General features: G+C 37.7%; 1 protein-coding gene and 2 long non-coding RNA genes across 12 annotated transcripts in view; 1 reads left to right on the top strand and 2 right to left on the bottom strand.

The window, feature by feature from the left end:
* dusp10 (dual specificity phosphatase 10) overlaps positions 1 to 8,491 on the top strand; it is a 30,689-nt gene extending 22,198 nt beyond the window's left edge. The window contains exons 3-5 of one of the 2 annotated variants that reach the window (XR_015518956.1): positions 929 to 1,297; positions 5,147 to 6,141; positions 6,393 to 6,533. Coding sequence is in view for 1 of the 2 variants with exons in the window: in XM_087298877.1 (XP_087155003.1) it covers positions 929 to 1,297; positions 5,147 to 5,412 (635 nt within the window). In the remaining variant the exon portion in view is untranslated. Of the gene's footprint in view, positions 1 to 928; positions 1,298 to 5,146 lie in introns of both variants that reach the window. The other variant, XM_087298877.1, reaches the window with a different exon arrangement.
* Positions 1 to 21,947, bottom strand: part of LOC141379469 (uncharacterized) — a 171,322-nt gene that overhangs the window by 137,799 nt on the left and 11,576 nt on the right. The gene's annotated exons all lie outside the window — the stretch shown is intronic.
* LOC147832358 (uncharacterized) lies at positions 3,563 to 6,492 on the bottom strand. Its single transcript, XR_015945617.1, has 2 exons — positions 6,393 to 6,492; positions 3,563 to 4,763 (listed from the first exon to the last, which is right to left on the bottom strand). It is a non-coding gene; the product is annotated as an uncharacterized LOC147832358 (long non-coding RNA).

Genomic DNA, 21,947 nt, shown 5'->3' with positions numbered 1-21,947 from the left:
AACTGCCTAGCAACCACTCAGAACACATTAGCAACACCTTAGCAACCACCTAGCAATGCCTTATCAACCACTCAGAACACCCTAGCAACACCTTAGCAACCACCTAGAACACCCTAGCAATGCCTTAGCAACACCTTAGCAACCACTCAAAACACCCTACCGTCCACTTGGCAACATCTTAGAGCAACTACTCAGAACACCCTGGCAACATCTTAGCAACAACCCAGCAATGCCTTAGCAAACCACTCAAAACACTCTAGGAACCACCTAACAACACCTTAGCGACCACCTAGAGCATCCCAGCAACACCTTAGCAACCACTCAGAACACCCAAGCAACCTCCTATCAACATCTTAGCAACTACCTAGAATACCCTAGCTATGCTTTAGCAACCACTCAGAGCAACCTAGCAACCACATAGCAATGCTTTAGCAACCACTCAGTCGAACTAGAAACTACTCAGAATACCCTAGCAACCACCTAGCAACACATTAACAACTACCTGGAAGCCCCTAGCAATGCCTTACAACCACTTAGCAACTGCCTAGCAACGCTCAAGCAAGAACTCAGAACACCCTAGCAACCGCCTAGTAACACCTTAGCAATGACTCAGAACACCCTAGCAACCACTCAGAACACCATAGCAACCACATAGCAATAAACATGCCAATTCATGCTAGAAACATGCTAACATTATGTAGTTCAGACTGTTTCAAACTTCTTAAAAACATAAATATTTCAGTCATTTCAACTTTAAAGGTACTTCAAACTTTCAGACGAGGCTTTCTCAGGACGCCATAAAGTTTGTATACTAACTTTACTTTTCTAGTTTTGACTACAACCATATGTGAGCCTTACCTAAGACACATTTCTATGGTTAATGGACAGTAACCTAACTGAAATTGATGTTGTGTGTTGTTTGTGTCAGGAGGTCTCTCTGGTTTCCGGCAGACCCACGCTGACCTGTGTGAGCACTCTCTCCATCTGGATGAGGGTCAGGACGGCAGCGGAGCCATGGGTTTGTCCGGGGCTCTACCTCATTCCCTGCCCTCCACGCCGGACATCGAGAACGCGGAGCTGACGGCCGTCCTGCCCTTCCTCTACTTGGGCAACGAGCGGGACGCGCAAGACCTGGAGCTTCTACAGCGTCTGGACATCGGTTTCGTCCTCAACGTCACCACACACCTGCCGCTCTACCACTACGACATCGCACGGTTCTGCTATAAACGTCTGCCCGCCACCGACAGCAACAAGCAGAACCTGCGGCAGTACTTCGAGGAGGCCTTCGAGTTCATAGGTAGCGCACACTACACTCGTACACACTGCAGGAAAATCATGATTTTAACCCGACTTTTGCTTATTAATGATAGAATTAATTCACTTTAATTATTAGAGGCTGGTGTTATTCACACACTGCTGTGCTTAAACTCTTTATGCAAGTGATTGTAGCATAATAGCTAATCCTAATATGATCAGGAAGTTGCCGAGACTTTTATTTTAGCATGTTGATGTGCATCTAGCTGAAATGGAATATTGAGTAGGGGGCGGGGCTTTCTTTTGCACACCATTCCTTCATAGCAAACTAACAGCAAAGCCTACGTCAGATCACACGAGTTTGTCGGCACGATTTTAATGATGTAGGTTGTCGTGGGGATTTGTAAACGACAAATGGACGTCGTTACACAAGATTCAATCACTTCTCATGTAATGTGGCATAGTACACGACAACCAATACCATGCCTGCGACGCCTCACGACACCATTGCAGAAAGTCCAGCATGTTTAATTTTTTTCTCGTTCTTCACAACGTATTCCGGTAGGAGTACATCATTTATCGGTTATAACAGTGGGTGCTGCTGTTAATCCGCAGGTCAGGTAATCAAAAAACAGGCTGCACATTTACTTATGGGTGGGTGACGGGTAGATATGATCAATCATTGGTTAATATTTTAGGATATAATGAATATAGGATTTAATGAATGCTTCACTGTGATTGTATCACAAATCTCAGTTATATATTTGCTATATTTTTAATATGTCATTAGCCCCTTTCACACAGTGATACCGGTAAATATCTGGAAAATTTCCGGGAAGACTTTACCGGTATATTCAAAAAAAGCGCTGTTCACACAGGCGAGGACGTTACGGAAATTTTCCAGAAAAGAGCATTCACACATCCATTCCAAAATACCGGTAAATTCTGACATCATTCACCACAAATGAGCTTTAAACGGCTGCGCTTGTATTTGTAAACATTTTACTAAATTACAAACTCTGTGGATGATCAATATTGTGAATACTGTATGTGCGTGTGCAGGCGCTCACAGGCTGTTTCACAGGCACACGCAAAGCTTGAAGGTAAACAAACAACGGCTTATCATAAGCATCTCATCGATGATTATTTACACAGTTGGCATTAAGAAGAACATATAAACGTGATCTGACTAACTTCTAGCAGCTAAATGTGTCTGGAAAAAATATTCAAAGGCTTTTATCCTCACAAACCGCGCAGACGTAAATGCGTCTGACTGTTGTGATTGGCTAAAGCAGGCGTCTCACGTTAGCACGGTCTAGACGAGGACGCGCTTATTACGGCAATCTTGCTTCTGCATTCACACAGCGCAGCATTCCGGCAAATTGCCGGTAATGTTACAACTTCTCTTTCCGGAAAATAGCCAGAACGAATTTACCGGTATTTTCAAAAAGGGCCTGTTCACACATACAATCTTTCCGGAAAATTGCCGGCAATTTTAATCTTTATTTTAATCTTAATTTTTAATCATTATTTTAAAGATTGTGTCTTGAGCATCTGATTTTTCCTCAGTGCTGATGTGCTTTCATTTTCTCCGTCTCACTTGTGGCAAGTTCAGGTGAGGAATTGTTTAATAAGCAACCCAAGGCTGGAAAATATACATTTAGATTTCAAAGAAAATATCTTAATATTAAAAATGAATCAAAAAGTTTAATCCTATCCATGTCAGAACGAATGCCCTGCACTAAAGTAGTTATTAGTTGTCTGCAAGCATCAGTGTTTACTGAGATTAAAATTTAATTTAAAAAGGTCGAAATTGAGATAAGAAATATTGTTGTAGCAACACTTGTGACTGCTTTGGGAAATAACACTCGTCGTTGAGATCACGTGATGACTGATCGTGAAAGAACGTGTAGTCTGGCACATTGTTACCCACAACAAGTCAAGATTTTATCAAGACGAAAATCGCACAATCTGGCATAGTGACTTTCGTAAAGAGGGGCGTGGCTACAAATATTGATAAACAGTTGCTATACTTGTTGTAGTCAACAGAAGGATCGTCTTTGCTGAATTCTTTTCACAATTAGCTGTTTAAGTAGAGGTGGGCGGTATGACAGAAATCATGATTTTTTTCCAGAAAAGTCACAACTTTATCCTAATTCTTTTTGATGTTGGTTGTATTATTTTACAGTAGGTGTATTAAGCAGTTACATTTTAGAATTTATTGGTAGTACACACTATACTAACCACACTCACTTGTAGATAACTTTTATAAGGGGTTTAGGCCGTACTCACACTAGGTACAGTTCAATTCAATTCAATTCAGCTTTATTTGTATAGCGCTTTTACAATGAAGATTGTGTCAAAGCAGCTTCACATAAATGGTCATAGTAACTGGAACAGTGTGGTTCAGGTTTTAGTGTTTAAGTTCAGTTCAGTTTAGCTCAGTTCAGTGTGATTTAATCATTACTGAGAGTTCAAACACTGAAGAGCAAATTCATCGATGCGTAGCTCTACCAATCCTGAACCATGCGAGGCAGTGGCAACAGCGGAGAGGGAAAAAAAACTTCACCTGATGGGAGTGAAGAAAAAAAACCTTGAGAGAACCTCAGTTGGACTCAGTTGGGCACGACCATTTTAATTTCTCCGCTGGCCAAAAGTCTTGTGCAGAGCTTCAGTCGCCGTGGTGGAGGCTGGAAGATGGCCTCAGCGAAGACTCGTCTGTCCCTGGAGCGTCGCTGGAATCAGACTCAGTACAGTTGCCTCGAACCGGGCCAAAGCACGCTTGTCCCCCCTCCCGTCTCCCCCGACGGCCCGCACTCACACCACAATCGGGCCTGGGCACACTTACGTCATCGCTGCTGCGCTGTTCAGTGAGAAGCGCTCTCTCACTCAGCAGCACAGTGGAGATTTCTCTAGTTATATCATTTCAGTCGTTTGATATGCAGTGACATGCTGTCAAATATTTCACCAAACAGTCCTTAGGGATGCGGGGACACGCAGTCAGATATTTCGCCGAACAGATCCGTCACTTTTGGCGCTCATAAACAATCATAAAGCTCTCGTGCTGCAGGAATGAGGAGGTCTGCTGAAGCCGTGCAGCTGTCATGCTGTGAGGGGTTTACGTCTTTAATAAACTACGGCAGTTTGCGTTCACTGAACAGTAAGAATGATTAATAAATCCATATGAAACAGCCCCTTAAAAGTCACGTCTCGCTTTCAGTTTTGGGCTTTGGCGCGTTTTGCACTCACACTACAAACGTACCGCACCAAAGCCCAAGCGAACCGCGCTCAGGCCCACCTCTTCCAACCAGGCCAGGGCCGGCCAAGTGAACCGTGCTCGACCCCGATTCAGCGCACTCACACTTCTCAAACGATCCGGGAAACAGGCCTGGGCACGGTTCGGATAGTGTGAGTAGGCCCTTAAACACAGTTGTGTGTCAGCAGTGTGTGAATATAAGAAGCCTCTAATGGTAAACATTAATTAAGTCTATTGTTTATAATCAGAAACACTTTGATTGATACTCTCCTTTAGTAACGTTTGTGTCATCAGAGGGGGGAAGCCCCGCCCACTAGTGACCATCTCTCCCTCATTAGCATAAACGGCAGCCCTGAGTGAGAAGCAGCCGTTCGGCATTACAGTTTTAAATCTGCTGCATAGCTCCGCCCTCTTTTGAAAAGAGCACAATCTCATTTGAATTTAAAGAGGCAGTCACTAAAACACCACAATTAAGATCAAAGCCTACAAGGGTCAGTTTCAGAGAGCTAGAACACATTATTTGTGTGGTATTTTGAGCTGAAACGTCACATACAAACTCTAGCAACATCAGAGTGTTCATCTATTGAGTGTTTTCGCCATCTGAAGTGTTTATTGTGTGTCTGTGTGTGTGTGTAGAAGAGGCTCATCAGGCCGGTCGAGGGCTACTAATCCACTGTCAGGCTGGTGTGTCTCGCTCCGCCACCATCGTCATCGCCTACCTGATGAAACACACCTGGATGACCATGACGGACGCCTACAAGTTCGTGAAGTCGCGGAGGCCCATCATTTCGCCAAACCTCAACTTCATGGGGCAACTTTTAGAGTTCGAGGAAGACCTGAACAACGGCATCACTCCTCGAATACTGACGCCCAGACTCACAGGCCTCGAGACCCTCGTATAGCGGATTAAAGAGCCAGTTGGAGGATTTCTAGCCGTGCATGAGGAGAAGCGGACGACACTAGCTATGTTTCCATCCAGACATGCCAATGAGATTTATGCGCAAAGGTGAAATATCACAGAAAACATTTAGTGTTTACATCCAGTCAAAGAGAATAAACTCGGATATATCTGCTGCGTTGGGGGGGTTTCCTTCTCTATTAAATGAGTTGCACCTCAGAAGATGAAGACGAAATGCAATGAACGCGGTGGCTTTTGGAGGCATGAGACGCTCAAGACAGTTGTGGAGGGAATAATAATAGGAGAATAATAATACTGAAGCACTGTGATGACGGACTGACGGAGGGCTGAGGTCTTTTACAATCAGCAGAACTACATTTCAGATCTGCAACCATGTGCTGGTTTGTCCATTTAATGCATCCCATCACACGCATTTTGATCATCACATCATCCGTTCAAACTAAATCACGTCGCTTTACTGATGCGCATGCTGGAGTTTATTCAGTAAATTGGTTTCCATCGTAGGTTATGCACATATTTTCTTATCGGATTATCCTACTCAGTTGTGCTCATTTGTGCATTTTCAATATGTATGTGCATCCATTGAGTGTTTGTTTATGTGATGTACTAAAGTAGGTGGATGGAAACATAGCTATTGATCTGCAAACACTGTGCTGTGGTCATCCTTGCTGCTGCCCGAAGACCCACAGGAGTCTGAGCTACTGTTTACACGATGCTTTCAGCCAAAAACGGGAAACTTTTTGTGTTTTTGTTTGCCTGTTCATTTATATCAGTGTTTCTCAACCACGTTCCTTGAGGACCACCAGCACTGCATATTTTGGATGTCTCCTTTGTCAGTCACACCCATTACAAGTCTTTCAGTCTCTGCTAATGAGCTGATGATCTGAATCAGGTCTGTTTGGTGAAGGAGATATGGAGAATGTGCAGAGCAGGGGGGCCTTCAGGAAGGTGGTTGAGAAACACTGATTTTTATAACATTTTGGTGGGTTCATTTTGCCAAAACTTGCCAAAGTGCAAGTTTTTGAATACATCATTACATTAGTTTCCTTGTAAACATCCAAATAAAAAAAATAAAATAAAAATAAAAAATAAAAAAAAATAAAATAGGCAGATTTTACACATTATTATAGAGTTAAACAGTCGAGTCTTACCATTTTTAATACATTCAGCCAATTTCCGGGTCTAAGAAGAACATTTTTAGCTTAGCTTAGCATAAATAATTTAATCGGATTAGAACGTTAGCATCTCATTCAAAAATGACCAATGTATGTTAATAATTTTTCTATTTAAAGCTTGACCCTTCTATAGTTACATCGTGTGCATTGTTACGTAGCACCTGAAAATCTTTCACTCATATGCAAACATTTGTGAGATGTGATTCAGGACATATTTACATCGCTGCTGACTCAGAACCATATCTATTTGAACCGTAATGCACAGAAGTTCCTAGAAAATTCCTAGCCATATCAGCCTGGAAATTCATTTTCTCAGTGCACAATGTAAAAACAGAAGAGTTGAGCTTTAAATAGGAAACTATTTGGTCATTTTTTAGCGAGATGCTAACAGTCTAATCCGATTCAATGATTTATGCTAAGCTAAGCTAAAGGTGCTTCTGCCAGACCCAAAATTGGCTGAATGTATTTAAAACTGATAAAACTCACCTGCTTAACTTTGGTCGAGTGTAAAATCAGACTATTTCCCGACAAAGTGTCCCATTAAAAATGGTGACATCATACTAGTGTGTAGTACATACTATGTAAGTAAACATGAGCAGTGCGTGTCGATTTTAAAGGCACGTGTGGGTTGTTGCTAGAAGGGATACAGCTACGACAGGAAGTTTATGAGAATAATTTATATTATGTATTGTGTTACCCATTAAATTGTATTTTATTAATATCTATCCTTTACCCAACTATCTCACTAATGTAAAAACAGTAATTATACTAAGCTTTATTTATATAATTTTATAAATTACCCAATAATTGAATTTTATTAACATCTATCCCTCACCCAACTGTCCCAGTTATGTAAAAACAGTTATAATACCAAGCATTAATGTAAAAATATTAATTACTGCTGTACAGTGTTACAATAATAATGCTATATCTAGTATCCACAGCTGTATCCCTTCTAGACTTTACCGCAAGTGCGATCAAACACACAACAATGGCGGAGTGCATTGTTATTAGTGTATAAGTCTGGATTTACTTCACCAATATTATCACTAAACACAAAGACACAATTTTAAACACACAACAACAATTCCCTACAGCTGTGGTTAACTAACAGCAATCTAGCGCCAACTACTGGCCTGGCATATATGCAGTATTTGCCAGGCCAGTAATATATAATACAGCATTTTTGCGTAAACTCAAATTATTTTAAGGGTCCTTTCATACTAGCACTTTTGATCCGCACCCGGGTTCGATTGACATCATAGTATAGCTAGTGTAAACGTGTCTTCTGAATTCGGCTGCGCACCTGTGAACCGTACCCGAGTCTGCCTGAAAAAGGTGGTCTGGGGTATGGTTAATGCGAATTCTGGTACGGTTCACTTCTGATGTGAATGCAATCGTACCAAAACCAAAAGATTCAGCAAAAGCTGAATGACCACGATGTGCAAACGTATTTCCATTTCGACGCTTTGCTTTCGTGACCGTCACCTAGCAACAGTCGTAAACAAAACAGCAGCTTGATGATGCAAGCGTACCGGGGTTCAGAAGGAAAAAAGACAGTGTGAATACAAACCAACCGAGAAGGTGGCAAGGGGAGACTTGGGTACGGTCCAGGCAATTGAATCAAGTGTGAAAGCACCCTTAAAGCATTGTCATTGTACACTGTAAAAAAAAAAAAGTTGATGCAACTTAAAACTGTAAGGTAACTCTGCACGGTAACAAGTACTGGTCTTGACTCAGGGTAAGTTGTGTCAATTTAAGAAAAACTCTGCAGCGAGCTGTCTTAGAATTTTAAGTTAAGTCAACTTGTTTGTTTTACAGTGTTGTTGAAGGAAAATGACTCACCCTCCTGTGAAATCTTAGTTTCGTTTAACAAAGCAAGAACATTTTCACAGTTTTACCTATTATATATATTATATCTTTTTCATCAATTTTAAATGTCAATATTATTAGACCACTTAACAGAATTTATATTATTATTTAATATATATATATATATATATATATATATATATATATATTTTTTTTTTTTTTTTTTTTTATGCAATACTAATATCTTATAAAAAAATAACTAGTAAAACTATAACTGGTAAATTATTATATACTGTGCACCGTGGTAGCTCAGTGGAGGATGAATAATTTTATGTGATAATTACATTATAAACGCAAGGGAAATTGATGTAATTACAGTATAAACTCTATAGGGAAAACATTTCCATTTTTGACTGCATGGTTGTCGTGTAAACGTAGCCTAAAATAAACCCGGCTTGTGTGTTTTCTGAAGAGGCTTCACTGTGCAATATTGTGTGTGTGTGTGTGTGTGCGTGGGTGCGAGCATGTACGAGAGTCAGACTTTCTGCTGTCCCACACACACATGCCATACTTCTGTGTTTTTGTTGTTTTCAGTTGCATTCAGGTGCTTATTTGTGGCTTGGATCTTCTTTTTGATGGTTAACAGTTTTGGTATTGTTTTACATTGAGGTTCCGTTTGTTTATGACGTCAGGGATGTTAGCAAAAACTGAAAAAAAAACAAACAAACTATAAAACTCTTTTACTTCAAGTTGAATGGAAATGACTGCAGAACAATTAAAAGTTTATATGCAAAAAATAAAGTTAACATGAATTATATTTAGCATCAAATTTTCATAAAAATTCCATAAAATAAAAAAATTATCAATTACCATTTCTTTTGTTTTGTGGTGTTCAGTTGTAGTGCTTCTTTGCACCACTTAAAAAAACTTATAGAGACCCATCTAAAAACAATCGACAATCAATAATTCATTTAGTATAAATACAAGTTTGAGTAACAGAAACTTAAACCGAAACATACCTTTGTACATGATTCTCGGTAACCTTTAAAACAAGCTCATCGCACCAGTAACGACTCTCACTTATAACGTCCGCTTCGCGGGCATTTCACGTTGTGTGCGTCACCGTCGCATTTATACACATGCATTAAATGAATGATGTTTGTCTCCCCAATTCAAATAGTAAAGAGAATGATTAAACAATGTTATTAACCGTTTAACTGTAAACGTTTCTATACAGAACAAATAAACTTGATATTTTTTTTCGTTTTTTTATTTCCGTTCCTTGAACCGGTTCGGAGCCCTGGGGTCTGTTTTTCGTACCTCACTTAAATGATTTAAGATGATTTGGCAGATCCTGGATCTGGCCTCTGGCTAATTTGGTTCTTCAAACAAGTTCGTAAATCAGATTAAAATGTCTGGATAAACTGATCTGAGATTGATGTGTGTGTTGTGAAGGACAGATCTATCGATCCTCGAAATCATGATCAGCAATGCAGCGATTGGCTGATGGCACAGCAGCGTAATGACATCATCTGATTAATATTCAATTATCCATGTGAGCTAAATTACATAAAATCCGTAGTAAACGGTTTGTTAAAATGATACGCAATAACTTTACACCTTTGTTGTGGGCTGCATGCTTGGCCCTGTCATGTGTCAAGAGCCTTTTATTTAGTTTTACAGTTAGAGCGGATTTTCCTTATTATAGTAGTATTATTTATATAGCCGTTTTTTATTCTGTGTAAAGAATAACTGGATGTTTACAATATTTGATATTGGTAAAGGCGTCTGCAGCTTTTGTGAAGCATCAAATCCGTGTCATATTAACTGTCAAAACATGTTTATGACTGCATAAATGTATTATTGCTTTTAAAAAGTCACATATTGTGCATGCCTGTTATCATACACAGATTTTACGAAAGCGATCTAAAAAGTTCATATCAATAAGTTTTCAATTTGCACCAGCAGGTGGCAGTCTTTGTACTTTCATTTCGTTGGTGCAGATTGCATACGTTTTATTAATATATATATATAACTTTATTTATTTATTAATAACTATAACTTTATATATATATATATATATATATAGTTATATATATATATAGTTTTAAAAATATTTATTATTTTGCCCAGTGTTTATAACTACTACTGTAAGAAAATATCAGCATTTGGTACATTTATTAGTATTATCTTTGCTTGAACTGACCCAATCTAATCCTGTTTACATGAATTGAACCTGCTCCAGACCAGGATTGAGCTAGCAGAACTGTTGCTATGACAACAACTCTCAGATCAGTTTTGAAAAATGAAATGATTCTGGATCGTGTCAAATCGTCACTAATCAAATCCAGCTAACTGAGTAATCCACGTACGAAGAACAGACCTCTGCTCATAACCCTGATTTTTAGTCGTTCAATAGATATTAATACAGATAAAGACAATTTTAGTTTTAGTTTGAAAATTTTTGTTTGAAATTTGACAGAAATGGAGTAATTATTAATTACTTAAATTAATTAATGATACAAATAATGTTACAAAAAACATTAAAATCGAATATTCTAAAGTAATAATAAAAATAACATGCTAAAAGTGAACAGCAGTACTTAAAATCATAAACAAATAGACCTCATTATAAAGTCTTACCAAATTAGGTTTAAAAAACAGCTTTATAAGTGTCAGGATGACTGTTTGTATGAGTATTTATGTCTTTATTATCGCTGACAATCACACTTGGTTTAAATATAAACGACTGCATGATTATTACAGGCAACAGCTGAGGTATATCACTATTATATCACCATCAAATATAGCTCCGACATCTGCTTGCGGACTAAATAGCAGACTACTTTGGTTTGCAATGACACGAGGATATATTTGTTTTGTTTATAATGCCATTATTGCACATTGTGTGTGAGAATGATTGCAGTATCTGATGTAAATCTGCCTTTGCACTGTACAAAACGATGACTTAAAAAGTGAGTAAATCCGTTGCCTTAAAAGTGACAAGTTGATTTAACTTGAACTTAAAATACAAGTAATTCTGTTGTAATTTCAGCTCAGTCTTTATTTCACAGCGGAATGAACCGCCAACTATTGCAGCATATGTTTTACACAGTGGATGCCCTTCCAGCTGCAACCCAGTACTGGGAAACACCCATAAACTCTCATTCCCACTCCCCACAGAGGAAACCCACGCCAACACGGGGAGAACATGCAAACTCCACACAGAAACTCCAACTGACCCAGCTGGGACTCGAACCAGCTACCTTCCTGCTGTGAGGCCACAGTGCTAACCACTGAGCCACCATGCCACCCCTCAATTTACTAAATTTTAAGGCAGTGGGTTTACCCGTCAGACTTTGTACAGTGTGTGTCGGACAGATTTCAGCGACTGTATGGAAGCGCTTCAGGAATGTGGAAAGATGTATGTTTTGCATATGAACCGTGCCTCAATCGGTGCCTTAACTCCTGTTGTTTCCTGACTTTTCTGAGTCACGGCTTTAAACCGAAGCTCTGTGTAGCGCGAGGGTTTCTGGCTGTTTTCAAAACGCTAGAAAAGTCCATTTCTGTTGTATTTGTACAGAAAAGCTGTGAAACAATTCAACTCTGGTCTCGTGCAGAGTGTGAAGTGAACAGTTTATTACTCCTCACCCGTCAACATGAAGGGTTTTTCTATGAAAATGCAGTTTTATTTTTCAGCTTTACACAAACCTCCTGCACTTTGGCCATATTTTTGAAAAAAAAAAATATATATATATAGTATATAGTCTATTTGTAAAGAAAATAAAGTAGTAGAAAAAAGTACCTTAAGTTTTGTTGAAATTATATATTATTATTATGATGATGATGAAGATGATGATTGTTGATTGTTGTTATTATAATAAATATATATATATATGATTATAAAGATTATTATTATTATTATTATATATGAAGATGTCTGGTATTGTTATTATTAATTATTTTTATTATCATATAATGATAATGATGTTATTATTAGTAGTAGTATTTTTATTATATGATAATGATGATGTTATTATTATTATTATTATTATTATATATGATGATGATTAATATTTTTATTATTGTTGTTATTATTATATATGATTATGATGTTTGTTATTGTTGTTATTATTATTATTATTATTATTATATGATAATGTTGTTTGTTATTATATAATTTGATTATGAATATGAATTTATTATTATTACTAATTATAATGATGTAGATGATGTTATTATTATTCTTATTATTTTATTTATACTAATAAAACAATGAATGCATAATAATAATAATAATAAAAATAATAGATAATTATTACTATTATTGTTTATTCTTTTTAATTATACCAATATTTTAATTATATCAATATGTTAATATATTAATATTAATATTGATGATGGTAAACAACAATTATAATGGTTAATAATAAAAATAGTAATAATAATGACTATATTTGATAGTATTAATGATAACAACAATAATAAATGAATGGGCGAATAAATTCCAGTGTTAGTAAAAGCAGTCAACAATATTTTCACAATCTTATTTATCATATTAAAAATAATAATAAATACATAATAACACTTATTTTTATTAATATGTTACTATTAATCATATTAATAATAATATTGATATCATGTTTATAGTAATTCTATTATGATATCATCATCATTATTATTATTATTATTATTAATATAAAGTACTAGTAAATCATTATATTAATAATAATACCTATAATTATTACTAGTAATGTTTATTATTTTCTATGGTGCTAGTGATTAATAATAATAGCAATAATAATAATAATAATAATAATAATAATTAGGGATGCTCTGATCAGGATTTTTGCAGCTGATACCGAGTACTGATTCTGACATGGTGATCGGCCGATACAGTGTACCGATTTCAATACCTTCAGCTTTACATAACTTTAACATTACATAAAGCACATTTTCCTTCTAAGTATGAGATCTCACCTTACCCAAGATAATAAATGAAGGATTAAATTAAGCAGCTTTACAAAAAAATAACAAATAAAACAGATTATAAGAAATAGTACTAACAATGCAACTTGGAAACGTTGCTCATGTGTTGTAGTGCTGCTGATGTATATCCCGGATCCACCGCTCCTTGTAAAGTCATAAACAAACACTTGTGATTGGTTCATGAGATTGACCAGATCAGCGAGTACCGATCGAAACTTGAAATGTTATTATCAGCCGATACCAATCTCCATCCGATCAATTAAAGCATCACTAATAATAATAATAATAATAATAATAATAATAATAATAAAACAATCAACATACTTCACAACAGTCCCTCTATTGATCAGGTAATTAGATATCAAGAGTTTCCAATAGATCAGACACTGTGCGAACATTAGAAAAGATCCTACTTTCCTCTTTCTCGGTTCTTCCTGCAGCTTCAACCTCTAAATGTAAGCCGACTGCATATAAACAACATGTTGGACGATAAAAAAAACTGAATGCAAAGCACATTATGTCTAATATCTGAAGCTTCTCCCTGTATAATTCCTGCAGATTGTGTTGTGTTCATGCTGAGCCGATGTGTTTGTGTGAGAGCGACCCGGAAAACAAACAACCAATCCGGATCCAGGATTTCAAGGGCAAAAACTCTGGGTTCGCTCATGGGATTTTACAGCAGCAGCAAAACCATAGACGTATTTTGCAAAGGGATTTCTATGCATTGTTTATATTTTTGCACTGACTTCAGAGAAAAGAAAAACAAGACTTAAAGCTTTTATTTTATTGACGATTTTCCCACAAAGGTGCTACGACGCTGGAGGCCTTCCACACTGTTTTCTGCATGACCTGCTTTGGTAAAAGTGTCTTCCTGTAAGCCAAGAGCTCTCTGTACATGTCAGAGTTCAAACACTGTTATTTTGTAATGTGGGGTTTGGAAATAAAGAATAAAAAAACAATCAAATCTGAATTATTTCAATATTTATAAAGCTGCTCAATGTGTATGAATGTCACTGTCTAAATAGCAAAATGGTACAAAACACTCTAAAAGGGGTGGAGAAACTACTTATTTAGAGAAAAATCCAATAATGTTTTTGTGCAATTTGTTTAGTTTTACATGCACACCCATTTAAAACAAATCCAATATTAGTTTTGATAAAAACATGCAATTGTTTTCCATATTATTTGAAATATGTAAACGTCACATTTAGGGCTTATATATGTTTCCTTTACAAACACAGAGAGTGTGCTATATTAGGGCTGTGCAATTAATCGAAAATCCAATTTCTATTTCGATTTTGGCTTCTAGCGATTATGAAAAATCATTAATCGAGATAAACGATTATTCCATTATTTTCCGCCCCCTTTCCAGTTCTCCTCACTTGTTGCTCTTAAAAGCGCGAAAGACCGCATGCTTATGTGTGTGCGGCGCGCAGACAGTCAGAGGCATGCGGTCTGCACTTGGTCTCATTTGCACACTGTGACGGGCAGAGCGCAGACATCTGAAGTCATCTTAACGTGAGCGCTTAAAGGTCAAATAGGTGTCAAAATGCGGTGTTTAGTGATTATTCATACTAATATGGAAGGCCGAATGGGTCAAACTGCTCCTATTACAAAACGCGTGTCATCCCCAAAATGCCGGTATTTTCGCAGGTCACATGAAAAAAGGTCACGTTTTTGCGCCGATTTTGACCTGCAAAACGCCGTAATTGCGGTGTTTGCAATGCAAAATGCCGGGTCTTTTCGTCTTAAACGCTGAAAATACCAGCGTTTTGGGGATGACGCGCGTTTTGTAATAGGCGCAGTCTGACTCATTCGGTCTTCCATATATTAACCCTCATTTTGTAATAAGGATCAAAAGACACGTGAAAGCGAAGTGAAGTTTATTCATAAACTAATTTCGAGAGGAGCACGTGATTATGATTGAACACGGCTGGTTCTGCATTAGCATGCATGATCCACCAATCAGGCCATTCCTAACCCACTATAAAGAGCCGGGGTTTTTTCACTACAGTCATCTTCGATTTGAAGAATCCCCCCTTCCACCCCTACCTCTTCACCTTTCCCTCCATAGGGCAGCACGGTGGCCCAGTGATTAGCACTGTCGCCTCACAGCAAGAACGTCACTGGTTCTAGTCCTCTAACTGGCCGGTGGTCGTTTCTGTGTGTAGTTTGCATGTTCCTCCCCTGCTTGTGTGGGTTTTCCCCGGGTCCTCCGGTTTCCTCCCACATTCCAAAAACATGCACAACAAGTGAATTGATCAATCTAAATTTTGCACTACAGTTAATCTCTCACCATGTAGCATATCTTTTCATAGCATTAAATTTTTAGTTTTTATCAAGGGGGAGTTGTCGAGATCTACCTGAGCTCAAGGCTCCGCTCTCGCCCTCCAAACAGGAGGGAGCCCAGCACTCAAGAACCTTTGAGCTCAGGGCTCTCTCCCGGGACAGCATGACAAACTTGCTTATTATCAATCATCATCTAAGTGTGAACTCTTGAAACCATTAAAGTAACAGCGCGCAATTCTTACTGCCGCCTTTTTTATCATTATTGATAAAACAACGAGAAAATCCCTCAGTGCTCTTGACTGAAGACTTTTGTAGCTAAAGTGTTTTTCTTACCGTGAAGATGCTCAAAGCACAGTTTGTTTAATATTTTTATTCTATTGTATTTATTTCTCTTGTCTTTGCAGGGTGGAAAATAACTGTATATATGCAGTTGAAGTCTGAATTATTAGCCCTCCTGAATATTAGCAACCCTTTTCCCCCAATTTCTGTTTCATGGAAAGAAGATTTTTTTTTCCAACACATTTCTAAACATAATAGTTTTAATAACTCATTTCTAATAACTGATTTATTTTATCTTTGCTATGATGACAGCACATAATATTAGACTAGATATTTTTTAAATACAAACATTCAAATTTAAAGTGTGATTCAAAGGCTTAATTAGAGTAATTAGGCAGTTCATTGTATAACAGTAGTTTCTTCTGCAGACAATCAAAACTATATATTGCCTAATGGGGCTAATAATATTGACATTAAAAGAGGTTTCAAAATATTTAAATCTGCTTTTATTCAAGCCAAAACAAAACAAATCAGCCTTTCTCCAAAAGAAAAAATATTAGAGGAATTACTTGTAAAATTCCCTGCTCTGTTAAACATCATTTGGGAAATTTATTTTTATTTTTTTAATTCTCAGGAGTGCTAATAATTTTGACTACAACTAATAATCGTTTGAAATAATCGTGACTACAATTATGAACAAAATAATCGTGATTATGATTTTTCCCAAAATCGAGCAGCCCTATGCCATATTCTATTCTAAGACATAAAATCACTTCGCTAACACGTATTCTAATCTTATATATGAATCATATAAATCGAATCGTTAATGGTTGTAATTTACAGTAGGCTATTTATTAAGAAAAGAAAAAAATTTATCAAAATAAATATTATTAATTTATCATTTAATTATTATTAAATAGAATATTATTGTTGTTTTTTTAGGGCTTCTTTTAAATTTGACACATTCAAACCATTGCAGAAATGTTCTAACCAGCAGGCCCATGTCATATAGGCCTCCAGTACAGATACATTCCTTAAAGAGCCCCAATTATGCATTATAAAAGGTCATAACTTAGATTTGGGTGTCTCCAGCAGCAGGCTGATCTGCATGCATGGTCAAAAAACAATTTCATTGTCTTGTAATATTCATTTATTTTTACCTAATTATCCCAACGCCTCCCATATGATTAATTCCCGAACCCCTCCTTTGCGTGAGGCTTATCTGCGCTGATTAATCAGATGACACAGTCTGTTGTGATTGGTCGACAGCGTTTAGCACAAGACAAAGAAACACCCACCATGGTCATAAAGTAGCACAGAGTGTGTGAGAGCCCAACGTAGGAATGCAATAAAGCAATGCAGTTAAACACCAGCATATTGATCTACTCTTAACGCTAACCCTAATAACAGCGACACATTCAGATGTTAATCCACACAAAAGCTGAACTATTTTGAAAACTGGCCTCGCCGCGTGTGAGGAACAGCTGATTGTGGTCTTAGCAAAGGCAAAAAGCAGAAGATTCAGAAACGCATTTATATCGCTCAAGGAAGAAGCACGCGTCACGTTTTCAACGTGGTTTTGGATGTGATATGTAAACAGCCCATGCAGATTTAACCTGAGAGATACAGTACAAGCACTGATTTATAATATATACGTGATTACAAGCCGCGCTGGTCCAGTACAACTTATAACACACAAACACATTTTGCAAACTACTAGTTCAAAAGATCCGAACCCAACGCGATTCATTTATTCGACTCTGAGTTGATGGTTTCATTAAAGAATCAATAGTTTAAAACATGGTGCACTTTCAGATTTAAACCTCAGCTGAATGTTTTCATTCAATTACAGCTGTTACACGCTGCTTGAAGATCATTTTCGAAAATCCATATTAGGGGCTTTAAATGCGGCACGACTGCATTCAAAATGACATCAATGTTTTCAAGGTGTACTGCGAAGGAAGCACAATTGTAAACATGAAGATCGCTAAAACTGAACTGTAAAAATCCTTTGACAGCAAATTACACCTAAGAGAGGTGACTTTAATGCTTTTTCTTTAATCATTCCAAGTTTAAATGTTGGACCGTTCTAAATGAATAGAGCACAGGGGGGATAAGTGGGAATAGAACACAGTCAGGAACTATGTTTCTAACTACAGCTCTAGAAGTGTAGTTGCAAGTGTACACGTTTGCGACACAGTTTGCGAATGTTCAATGGAATGACAGATTTGGGAAACATCAAATCAACAAACTATGTTTGTAACGACGCAACTTGCGACCTTAGTTGGCTAACGATGGTTTTCTGAAACACACCCCATAGCATCACATTAATATCTATATGGTAGGCCAGAGTTGTTATTGTAAGAGTTTATGATGAAAACAAAACAGAAATACAAAAATTGTTTAAATATTGAAATTAAATCTTAAACACTCAGAACACTGGTATAGCAACACCCTGGCAACCAGCCACAACCTCCATGGCAACCAACTAAAATCTACTCAGAACTGTTGTTAATGTAAAAAGTTGATGATAATATAGCAGAAAGAAAACGCTACTTGTAATATTTATTTTCTCTTGGCTTAGTCACTTTATTAATCTGGGGTCGCCACAGCAGGATGAACCGCCAACTATTCCAGCAAATGTTTTACACAGCGGATACCCTTCCAGCTGCAACCTAGTACTGGGAAACACATACACTAGGGCCAATTTAGTTTATTAAATTCCCCTATAGCGCATGTCTTTGGACTTTTGGGGGAAACTGGAGCACCCGGAGGAAACCCACGCCAACACGGGGAGAACATGCAAACTCCTCACAGACTTGACAACTGGCCCAGCCGGGACTTGAACCAGTGACCTTCAGGCTGTGAGGTGACAGTGCTAACCACTGCAACACGACACTGCCCTATTAAATTTTTATTAGTGTGGTTTGCCTTAGGCAAAGTCCACCATGACAATTGTCCAGGTCCAGTTTATTATTTTTACTTCCGGACAGATATTTTGGCACAAAACTAGTCCTGCAGTTTTCGTCCTAGACCCTTGAAAGTGTGTTCAAATCGTCCGGTTTTATCGGGAATGGTGTGCTATGACTTCTACAAGGGGTCAAAGGTTTTTTGGCCCCAAGCAACCACCCAAATTACCCTAGCAACCGCCTAGCAAACACCAAGCAACGGCCTAGTAATGCTTTAGTAAGTGCCTAGTGACCATTCAGGACATCCTAGCAACCACCTAGCAACACCTTAGCAACCACTCAGAATACCATAGCAACACCTTAGCAACCACTTAGGACACCCTAACAACTGCCTAGCAACACCTTACTAACCACACAGAACACCCTAACAACCGCCTAGCAACGCCTTAGCAACCACCAAACAACCACTCAGAACACCCTAGCAACCACCTAGCAACACCTTAGCAACCATCTAGCAATCACTCAGAACACCCTAGCAACCACCTAGCAACACCTTAGCAACCACTCAGAACACCCTAGTAACCACCTAGCAACACTCTAGCAACACCTTAGCAACCCCTCAGAATACCCTAGCAACACCTTAGCAACCACTTAGGACACCTTAACAACTGCCTAGCAACACCTTACTAACGACACAGAACACCCTAACAACCGCCTAGCAACGCCTTAGCAACCACCTAACAACCACTCAGAACACCCTAGCAACCACCTAGCAACACCTTAGCAACCATCTAGCAATCACTCAGAACACCCTAGTAACCACCTAGCAACACCTAAGCAACCACTCAGTACACACACTCTCTCTCACACACACACACACACACACTACGACCAATTTAGTTAATCAATTCCCCAGAGGAAACCCATGCCAACATGGGAAGAACATGAAAACTCCACACAGAAACGCCAACTGACCCAGCTGGGACTCAAACCAGCGACCTTCTTGCTGTGAGACGACCACTAACCACTGAGCCACCGTGTCACCCCCTTTTAGTCTCTTTTGTCCTATTTAAATGTACCACACTATATAATACTCTTTATTCATATGCATAAACTATTTTAGTGCTCCCACTGTAAAAGGTGAGGTGTTACTTTAACTGAGTAAACCAAATCTCTTAAAAGCAACAAGTTGACTTAAAAATAAAATGCGTAAACCTGTTGTAACTTGGAAATGCTAAGTTAATTTTACTGAATTTTTATAATTGTGTAAATTTTGTTCACTTTAAAGTCAACTAATCACTGTTTACAGCACACTCCTAATGTTGCCGTCCCACACTGGACACTCTCAGTCTATATTTGCAGTGTGATTGAGGCTTGAATTCCCTCCATAGGAACACAGGCCAGAAATAGTTTTTAGTGTGGTTTCTAATTAGAAGTGATGAGAGTCCCGGCTCATTAATTTGCTCCAATGGCCGCTGTCAGTCTGGAGCACTAGAATAGTCGTGATCAGAGCGGACCCGCGTTATGGACGTATTAGGAAAACGCTGAGCTCTCAAAAACAGAGGAGGAGTTTAGATCACACTCTCTGCATTTGAGTCGCACTGTAAACTGAATGCTTGATTCTGATTGGCTGACGAACATTCTGTTAAATGCACAGCTAAAGTAGTTCTGGCAGGTTTTGAGCGTGTTACAGCTCTGTATCACTACGCTGAATGTTTAGTTATTTCACAGCTACAACAGTTAAAAATCACATCAAAACACAACAGAAGGCTTTGGAGGAGATGTGTACTGCATACGGGAGCAGTTTGAGGACAGAAACCTAACACATAAGGTCTCAAATACAACATCTGAACAGTGGATTTACTTGTAGAGACCAGAGGATAAGCTGAATTGTCCCAGTTATTGCCTTATATATCACAGTTTGTGTGAAAACATGCGGTTACAATTGTATGAGTGGAATAATTGACTCTGGTGGATTGAATTATTATAAAATATTTGACCTTGGGTGTGCATTACATACTAATAATTCAATGGCCATACATCAATTATTTCTTAATATATCAAAGTTTGAGTGTGGGCAAACAAGTGGTAATAATTGTATGAGTGGAATAACTGAGACCAGAGCATTGAATTATTAGATAATTTTCTGCCAATGGTGTCCATTATATTTTAATAATTCAATGGCCAGTCATCAATTATTGCTTCATATATCACAGTTTGAGTGCAAATGTGCGTTTACAATTGTATGAGTGGAATAAATGACTCCGGTGCATTGAATTTTTATAAAATATTTGACTTTGGGTGTGCATTATACTCTAATAATTCAATGGCCAGTCATCAATTATTGCTTCATATATCACAGTTTGAGTGCAAATGTGCGTTTACAATTGTATGAGTGGAATAATTGACTCCGGTGCATTGAATTTTTATAAAATATTTGACTTTGGGTGTGCATTATACTCTAATAATTCAATGGCCAGTCATCAATTATTGCTTCATATATCACAGTTTGAGTGCAAATGTGCGTTTACAATTGTATGAGTGGAATAATTGACTCCGGTGCATTGAATTTTTATTAAATATTTGACTTTGGGTGTGCATTATACTCTAATAATTCAATGGCCAGTCATCAAATATTCCTTAATATATCACAGTTTGAGTGCAAATGTGCGTTTACAATTGTATGAGTGGAATAATTGACTCCGGTGCATTGAATTTTTATAAAATATTTGACCTTGGGTGTGCATAAAATTAATAATTTATTGGCCAGTCATCAATTATGTTCTAATATATCACAGTTTGAGTGCAAATGTGCGTTTACAATTGTATGAGTGGAATAATTGACTCCGGTGCATTGAATTATTAGACAATATTCGACCTTAAGTGTCTATTATATTTTGATAATTCAATGGCCAGACATCAATTATTCCTAAATGTATCACAGTTTGAGTGCAAACATGTGGTTACAATTGTATGAGTAGAATAATTGACTCTGGTGCATTGAATTTTTATTAAATATTTGACCTTGGGTGTGCATTATATTCTAATAATTTAATGGCCAGTCA

The sequence above is a fragment of the Danio rerio genome, chromosome 20, assembly GCF_052040795.2.
Source record: "Danio rerio strain M-AB ecotype USA chromosome 20, GRCz13ab, whole genome shotgun sequence".
Lineage (NCBI taxonomy): Eukaryota > Metazoa > Chordata > Actinopteri > Cypriniformes > Danionidae > Danio > Danio rerio.
The sequence above is the reverse complement of the archived record's forward strand: the minus strand, read 5'-3'. Positions and strand labels throughout refer to the sequence as shown.